At 43.6% G+C, this 9,227-nt stretch overlaps 2 protein-coding genes across 3 annotated transcripts; one reads left to right on the plus strand and one right to left on the minus strand.

The window, feature by feature from the left end:
• Window positions 1–447: 447 nt before the first annotated feature.
• On the plus strand, window positions 448–6,008 carry LOC124670782 (FT-interacting protein 3-like). The gene is made up of 2 exons (XM_047207261.1): window positions 448–590; window positions 2,675–6,008. Exon 2 carries the CDS (start codon window positions 2,710–2,712, stop codon window positions 5,761–5,763), a length of 3,054 nt encoding a protein of 1,017 aa, XP_047063217.1. The 5' UTR covers window positions 448–590; window positions 2,675–2,709; the 3' UTR covers window positions 5,764–6,008.
• A 953-nt stretch (window positions 6,009–6,961) lies between these two features.
• Window positions 6,962–8,956, minus strand: LOC124676960. 2 transcript variants are annotated; one of them, XM_047212971.1, is made up of 6 exons: window positions 8,648–8,956; window positions 8,472–8,538; window positions 8,177–8,225; window positions 7,761–7,805; window positions 7,488–7,585; window positions 6,962–7,078 (listed from the first exon to the last, which is right to left on the minus strand). In XM_047212971.1, the coding sequence occupies exons 1-5, from the start codon at window positions 8,888–8,890 to the stop codon at window positions 7,519–7,521; spliced, it is 471 nt and encodes a 156-aa protein (XP_047068927.1). In that variant the 5' UTR covers window positions 8,891–8,956; the 3' UTR covers window positions 6,962–7,078; window positions 7,488–7,518. The 2 variants fall into 2 exon arrangements, with proteins under 2 accessions (XP_047068927.1, XP_047068928.1); XM_047212972.1 differs by having other exon boundaries at window positions 6,962–7,098.
• Between the last annotated feature and the right edge of the window lie 271 nt (window positions 8,957–9,227).

Genomic DNA, 9,227 nt, shown 5'->3' on the forward strand with positions numbered 1-9,227 from the left:
TAGTATCATAAACTTGAAATGAAATTAATATACTGTACTAGTATTACTTTTGAACACCATATGTTGATTTTACCAAAAATCAGCAGAGTACGTGGTGTGAAATAAGCTTATATATGCATGGTAATGCCCTTCAAGTTTATTTTTAGCGGTTTAAGCATCATGGAATGAAACGTGGTCGGTTATATTTGCCACATTTTTATTGAACGTGCAATTGAATAATCTTACGAGGGACCCGGCCCACATACGTTTTTTTCTGTATTAAACAATCTCTTTGGCCTTTTGCTATCAGTCTCTGTTGACAGTTCACACGCTCCGTTCTCCTCTATTTCCGATTAAAACATCCGCTAAGCCAACACGGCAACCGCGCGCAACAACCACGCCACCAAGCACAGCAGGCCACAAGAACCACAGCTGCATGTGTTTATCGCTCCACAGCCATAGATTAAGGTTACTACCCCCTCCCCTTCTACCTCTCTCTCTCTCTCTCTCTATGTAGGCAGCCAAGGAGTCACGATAGTCCGGCCGTTCCTCTCTTCTACTTCAGATCAAGGTCAAGAACAGAAGCTGCTGCCTGGCTGAGGAACATCAAGGTTACTACCTGCCTCTCTGTCTCTAATTTGCAGAGCTTTTCTCTGCCTGAATTTCATGGGTTCCTCCATGTTCAGTTTTCGCCATGGCTATGGCGATGAATGATAATTCAAGTTTACTATATGCTCTTCTTCCCTCTTTCTTTCTCGCCTTTCGTTGTCGTATATTGCTCAAGTTTGACTCTGCCGATGAATTTTGGCCATAGTATCGGATCCAAGACTTCAGACTACCTTTTTCTTCGTTGGTTGTTTAGGGATGAATAGCTGGGTCCTCCTCAAACCATCTGAGCTGCAAATTTATATATCACCATAGATGATGTGTGCCTTATATGTGTTTGTTCTGTAGAAGAAACTTCCTCCCTAGTTAATATTCTTGTGAAATTCACATTATCACACGCTCTCCAAAGGAAAAGAAATTCTCAGGCTAAATGTGAAAAGGAGACCAAGTTCTTGAAAAGCTTCCATTATTAGGCTCTTGTAAAAGCTCAGAGTTTTCTTTTCCCAATCCAGATCTGCTCCCTTGTCTGGTACACACGTCCATGCATCTTCTACGGTTTAGCAATCAATTATGCGTTTAGTGAAGTTGCCGAATTCTCCGATGATACCAATGGATTTGGTAGTATTTATTGCCTGATTCTGGTATCTGTTGATGGACCTCAACATCATGGAGAACTCCCCTAAACTCAATGGCGACACCACCATCATATCCCGTAGCCGATAGCCCCATCACCACCTGCCCACCTTTTGGTCCATGATGATGCACCGCATCGCATCGCATAAGTGTTAGATTGAACAATTCAGATGCTACTTTTCTGACGTGCGACTTGTGCTGCTTCATTTATGCGTTGTCATCACCTATCCTTATTAGGCTTGCGTCTACCGGGCAAACAAGATGTGCTAGTAAAATATACAACATTTTCATACTGACCTTATGTTTATTATCTCATATGATGTTTTATAAATTTTAAATATCAGTAACTAGTTGGTAACGTGCATAGTAGTGATTTACGGTCAGACCAGTGGTATTATACAAGCCTATCAGACAATTTATACGGTAACGGGCAGGGGAACCCGCTCGATGTATATGGACCCGGTAGACCCATTTCTTGTTCCTGCTCATTTGCAATCTTGTGTGGTTGGAGTGGAGGTCTCAATCAGAAAGGAAGTGGCCGGTGGCCTCTCGCTATCCCTGCACACATGTCTGGTCTACCAAATGCTGCTCATGGCCATTACCTTGTATCAGCACATTATAATTAGGCATTCAATTATCTATATCAGATTTTAGAATATGTGATTAGGTCTAAGCTGACTGTGTGCACACCAACACATGTCATCGCCAGTGTTGCATTGAATGGAACACTTGATGGCTGAATGATTGCCCAAGTCATGAACTGATAATCCTCCAGAGACTTGAAGCACAATACTAGACACCAGTCACAATTCACCTTTACAATGTTAAAATTTCTGTATCCAAAGCCACATGGGAATACACTGATCTGCCGAAGAGGCACTTTTCTTTCTTTATACTTTCGGTTGTTGTCAACACTTTCTAGCCAACTTTTTGTGCCTCATATGCTCCAAACAATCCGTCGATTCCTACAACCAATATTTGATTCCTTGTGACCAAAAGATCTTGTGCGCATCTCTAAGAATGTTTCCTCTAGCTTTTAGTCCTGGTATCTTCAAACAAGCCACGGATCACTGCTACTGGTACCAAAAGAACCTGTGCGCATCTCTAAGAATATTTCCTCTAGCTTTTAGTCCTGATACCTTCAAACAAGCCACAGATCACTGCTACCAATATTTGATTCCTCGGGAAATTCATTGGAACTTTTAGTACCTATATTCGTCTCGGACAAACCGGTGGACGAAACTTGATTCCTTCGGAGTGGGCCAAAGTAAAACTTGTGGGCATACACAAGAATATTTTCCCAACCAACTTCCAGTTGGCACAACTTTCTTCCATGCTGCATGTACATTTCCCAGTCTCTTGCTCCAATCTAGAACACATGTAAAACTGCTAGTTACAAGCTGCTGAAGTTTTGCAATGACAGATTTCTAAATACATATGCTTATTGTTATTTCAGAATAAGGAGGATCTATTCGGTGGCAGCGCGCCATCATGAACAATCTGATGCTTGGTGTAGAGGTTGTCAGTGCCCATGACCTCCTCCCTAAAGAGCAGGGCACAGCCAATGCCTTTGTAGAGGTTGAATTTGATGACCAGAAGTTCCGCACAGCGATCAAAGACGGGGACATCAACCCTGTCTGGAATGAGCAGTTTTTCTTCAATATATCAGATCCATCTCGCCTCCAAGAGAAAGAGCTTGAGGCCTATGTGTACCATGCAAACCGTGTCAGCAATAACAAGACTTGCCTAGGCAAGGTCCGCATCTCTGGTACATCCTTTGTCAGCCAATCAGATGCTGCGCCCCTGCATTACCCCCTGGAGAAGCGCACGATATTGTCGCGTGCACGAGGTGAGCTCGGCCTCAGAGTTTTCCTTACAAATGATCCATCAGTAAGGGTGTCTGCTCAAGGTCAGGATTACAATTTTGCAAGCACACCCACCACCGCTCAAGAGCAGGCAGCTGCCAATATTATTTCAAATCCTTTCCAAGACACCAGGACAAATGAAGTAAGACAGTTCCAACACTTGCCACGGGAACAACAGCGACCATCACCAATTGCCGGACAGCAATACTACGCTCAAGGTCAAGGTTCCCATGGAGAGCAGCAACAAAGAAGCTTCTCTGGCACAGGGAATAGAACTGAAGCCCCTCAGGTAGCAAGGATGATGTATTCTGCGGGTCCACAGCAGCCTGTAGACTTTCAGCTGAGGGAGACAAGCCCAACGCTTGGTGGTGGGCGTATTATTCATGGCCGGGTGATGCCTGGTGAGAAGGCTGGGGCATATGATCTTGTCGAGAAGATGCACATCCTCTTTGTGCGTGTGGTCAAGGCCCGTGACCTGCCCCACATGGACCTCACTGGGAGTCTTGATCCTTATGTTGAGGTGCACCTTGGAAACTACAAAATGAAAACAAAGTTCTTTGAGAAGAACCAGAGGCCTGAGTGGGATGAGGTGTTTGCTTTCCCTAAGGAAGTAATGCAGTCAACGACACTCGAAGTAGTTGTCAAGGATAAGGACATCCTTCGGGATGACTATGTCGGACGAGTGATGCTCGACCTGAATGAGGTGCCTGTAAGGGTCCCTCCTGACAGCCCATTGGCACCAGAGTGGTACCGTCTTATGGGCAAAGATGGGATGAGGGACAGAGGGGAGTTGATGCTTGCAGTCTGGTATGGAACCCAGGCAGATGAATGCTTCCCGAGTGCCATCCATGCAGGATCAACTCCAATTGATTCCCATCTTCACAACTATATCCGTGGGAAGGTTTACCCTACGCCAAGAATGTGGTACGTCAGGGTCAATGTAATTGAGGCACAGGATATATTCACAATGGAGCACCACCACATACCTGATGTGTTTGTAAAGGTGAGGCTGGGTCACCAATTGCTGAAGACAAGGCAAGTTCGCTCACCAACAAAAAACTTCATGTGGAATGAAGAGTTGATGTTTGTGGCAGCAGAGCCTTTTGAGGATGACTTGATTATACAAATAGAAGATCGTGTTGCACAGAACAAAGACGAGGTGATTGGCGAAACTATCATACCTCTTGCAAGGCTTCAAAGGAGGGCTGATCACAGAGCACTGGTACGTCCAGTGTGGTTTGATCTCAGAAGGCCGGGGCTAATTGATGTGAACCAGCTAAAGGAAGACAAATTCTATGCAAAGGTACACCTTCGTGTTTGCCTTGAAGGTGGTTATCATGTGCTTGATGAGTCAACCCAGTATTGTAGTGACCTACGGCCAACAATGAAGCAGCTGTGGAAACCACCAATTGGGGTGCTCGAAGTTGGCATTCTGAGTGCAAATGGCCTCAACCCAACGAAGACCAGGCAAGAAAGGGGGTCATGCGATCCATATTGTGTTGCCAAGTATGGCCACAAATGGGTGCGGACGCGCACAATAGTTGACAACTTGAACCCTCGATTTAATGAACAGTATACATGGGATGTCTTTGACCATGGAACAGTACTCACCATTGGTCTGTTCGACAACTGCCACATAGGAGGAGAAAATAACAACAATCACAGCCAGAGTCACAGCAACAACTCCCCCAGCCATATGGATAAGCCCATTGGGAAAGTGCGAATCCGGATCTCAACTCTTGAGACTAGACGGGTGTACACACACACATATCCCCTGCTTGTCCTCCACCCATCAGGAGTTAAAAAGATGGGTGAGCTCCACCTTGCTATCAGGTTCTCTGTCACATCCCTCCTCAATGTGTTCCTTACATACTCACGGCCTCTCTTGCCCAAAATGCACTATGCCCAGCCACTGTCAATAGTCCAGCAAGAAATGCTACGCCACCAGGCTGTGCAGCTTGTTGCACAGCGCCTGGGGCGAATGGAACCACCAGTTCGCAGGGAAGTTGTTGAGTTCATGTCAGATGCCCGTTCTCACCTGTGGAGCATGCGACGAAGCAAAGCAAACTTCTTCCGTCTTATGCAAGTCTTCTCTGGATTCATTGCTGCAGGGAAATGGTTTGGTGATGTTTGCCAGTGGAAAAACCCAGTCACCACAGTCTTGGTTCATGTGCTCTTCATCATGCTCGTCTTCTATCCAGACCTTATCCTTCCGACCATCTTTCTCTACATGTTCTTGATTGGGTTGTGGAATTACCGGTTCCGGCCACGAGTACCACCACATATGAACACCAGGATATCCTATGCTGATGTTGCCCATCCAGATGAGCTTGATGAGGAATTTGACACGTTCCCAACCTCAAAGAGCCCAGACCTGATTAGGATGAGATATGACAGGCTACGACACGTCGCCGGGAGGATACAGACAGTCGTTGGGGACATCGCAACACAGGGTGAGAGATTGCAGTCATTGCTGAGCTGGAGGGACCCAAGAGCAACAGCAATGTTCCTATTATTGTGCCTTTTCACTGCAATTGTACTGTATGTTACACCATTCCAAGTGATTGCACTCTGTCTTGGGTTCTTCTGGATGAGGCACCCACGGTTTCGCCACAAGGTGCCTGCAGCGCCAGTAAACTTCTTTAGGAGGCTACCTGCAAAGACGGACTCTTTGCTGTAAAGGTCCTTGGAGATTAACTACCAATGTCGTGTAATGTACTCTTTTTGTATCTTTTTTCTGTTGCCGGTATATTGTTGTACAATAGAATTGTGTACAATATCATAATATGTAATTGTTGTACCATGAGAGAGCAAAATAAGTCGAGTTGATAATTTTGTGGTTAAAAGTTAAGATGTCCAGACTTTAAGCTGTATAGTAGAAGTTGTCTATAAGATATTTGTATCAACAAGAGTTTCTACAGCCAAGTGAAGTTTTTCATCCTTAAAGCGTACTCACCATGCTAGGTATAAGAGCATTACACCATAATCATAAAATCAAGGCTCGACAACTGGACTATATGTAGAAGCACCAACATAATATCTGGTATTTTCAACTCAACAACTTTACTGCACAATCAAGGATATTCTCAAAAATCTGAAAAGATATGACCACTAGTTCTCATTATTAACTTTCATGAACACACATTCAAGATCTGTTCGGTACAAAAACAAGAATGTTTTTTTAAATGTATCAAATCATTTAAAATAGTTTGGAACAAGCAAATCAACAACCACCTGGGACCGATGGGGACCTTATACCATATACAATTGTAAGTCCAGCTTACACTATCATGCAAGGACATGAATTTTGAAGTTTGAACATAGTATGAAGATATAAGGATGCAGTAGAACACCTGAAATGGTAAAACTTTAACTTTGAACACAACTAGCATAGATTGCACTATGTGCAGGTGCTGGGAAAAAAACTTTCGCCAGCTACACTTCCTACCAGATCTTGTTCTTCAATCACTGATATTACCATATAAGCTAATAAAATCATATTCCACTTAACAATATGAGAATGGTTAAAATTATTGACAAAGCAAAAAAAATCAGAACTGAACATCATATGTAAGCTAATACAATCACAAGTACATCAAAACAAATGAAAAAGCGAGTAAACAAAGATAAGCTAACAGTACAAATGAAAAATCTTTATTTCACTTATTTCCTCTTACAGAGAATGACGAACTTGTGCTACCATAAGCTCGAATGACCCACTCTACAAATATTGAGACATCAAAAGAAGGCAAAGGATAGGACAGTTGCAAGTTGTTATTTCTTAACAAATGCACAACATTGTTGCCAAACACACGTAAGTGTAATAAAGTAAAGAGTTGGGGGGGGGGGGGGGGGTTCAACATGCTGTGGAAGGGAGACCTTCTCCTTTGCTTGCCGTGGAAGGGGCCTTCTCCTTTAGAGTGACAGTAATTGGTTGCCTCCGAAAAGAGTGGCAGCTACTTGGTGAATAAATTTCACCGGAAGTTCCTGGCTTCCTGCAGCACCGAATTTGCACCCGTAAATGCATGCACACCATAGTAATTTTCTTAATGATATTAAACTTAAATATTCAAGGCACATTCTGCCCTAAGAAAAGGCATATGTGAAGTCAATGAGGCGTAGATAAAAACCATTCGCTAACTACATCCCATACTTTTACTTTCCAAAGAAGTTAATAGTATGAACAAGGGATGTAGTTAGCGAATGTGTGTAGAGCCTCCATACATTCCAAATTCTAAGTTGCACAAAATCATGAAGAAAACAAACAGTGGTAGTTGTCATTTCGGTCTTTGCTGATTATTTGTTTCGGAAAATGCAGTGAAGCACTTCCAACACATCTGTACATGTTAGACAAAAGAAAACCAAAAGCAAGTGAGCCCAAAAAAGCATGTAACTGGTAGTTACCTTGTATAAGGTACCCGGCAATATCGACAGACTAGGGGAGGTGGAGCAGGCGATCAACAGCCAGGTCTAGTGAATCAATGTTCTTCCGCATAATCTTGCTTTCCAACAATTAAGGTTACGCAACTCCAAAAGGAGCAATGAAAAATGCTAAGAACCTAACTAATTAAATAAAATTAAAATGGTATTTTTTTAATAAGTAATTAAAATGAAATTTCACCGGTTGGACAATACAAGGGCAGTATTACATGTTATCAGCAACTGACAAAAGGATACAGCTGAATACTTAGGCTTTCCAAGCCTCGCATTTCCTCATTTAGCCTGCAACGCAGACATATTATATAATGTCACTAGAAAACAGCTGCAAGAGCTATGCAAAAGCAGTACACGGTTTTAAGAAAGAAGTACATCTGTTGCCTACAAAGTTTGGATAGCTACGAAGTCTTTTCTTCCCTCACAAATTGCAACAATTGCAGTTCCTAGAAGGAATCCCCCAAAGTAAACTGGATTTGATCCTTTATTGGTAGTTACTATGATTTATCCCAAACTTGTAAGAAGGAAAGGAATATCTCTAAAGTTAGTTATCATTTATGAAAGCAGTACAGTGGAGGCTATAATCATTCACGCTGCACTACCGCACATAGCACGGCGTAGAGGAGGACACAGAAAACTAGTTTAAAGTGATCGATCACCTTAGGCACGAATGGATGTACTTGTTTCCTTTGGAAGACGCTTCCAGTGCTGCAAAAGTAGAGTAATAAAAGATAAACTCGCAATATGGTCACCTAATATAATACGTTATACTCTACAACGAGGAACCAACACGTTTCAGGTTTACATAACAAACTGAGTAAATGGTACGGTCCAAATTGCATAATTATACCAAAAAAGGGTGAACGCAAACATTTGTCAGTTTCAGATAATCTCAGATGCAGACGACACATACACATACTGCAGAGAGCTTAGCAGATTTGGAAACACCGTCACCTGATTCCTGGAGACGGCCGACGACTTCGCCCAGGCACTCCATGTTCTCCGCCGACGTCGAGGTAACCTTTATCGTGCGTCAGAGCAGTGGAATTAGGCGCTCGGTGAACAGCAACAATTACAGCAATAGAAGGAAGGAAACTTTCGAAAGTCGCGGTTGAGAGTAGTACGCGTACGTTGGAGAGTGCGATGCGGAGGGAGGCGAATAGGGAGGCGTAGCTCTCGGCGATGGCGACGGCGTCTCGCTCCACTGCTTCCATCGCCGCCGCCACCTTCCTCGCCTCGGGAGGCGGCGCCGTAGCAACGGGGGCGGGCGCAGAAGAGGAGGAGGAGGAACTCAACGGCGAGGGGTCCTCTCGCAAGGCTTCCTCCGGCGCCGGCGCCGGCGGATTGGGGGAGGTGGTGGCGTCTGCTTCCATCTAGTCGTCCTGCGCGTGGGACCGGAACGACTGTACAGTGGGGAGATAGACGATAGATCGGCGTGAACCGGCTTTTTCCAACCGGATCCCGTTCTCTCTTCATCTCACGACTATTGAGCGGTGAGCTATTTTACCCTCCTCTGTTTTAAAAATATTACAGTACTAGTAATTGTTTTTCTGATGACATCATTATTTTGAATACTCGTATCTCTACTTCCCTTTTATAAGATGCAGAGATTTTTAGGATTTAGGTTTGACAAAAAAATGAGGATTATTGAATGGATAATTTATATTATTTGAAAGTGTTTTTTAGTATGAATCTAACTTTCGATTTTAT

The sequence above is a fragment of the Lolium rigidum genome, chromosome 7 (assembly GCF_022539505.1).
Source record: "Lolium rigidum isolate FL_2022 chromosome 7, APGP_CSIRO_Lrig_0.1, whole genome shotgun sequence".
Lineage (NCBI taxonomy): Eukaryota > Viridiplantae > Streptophyta > Magnoliopsida > Poales > Poaceae > Lolium > Lolium rigidum.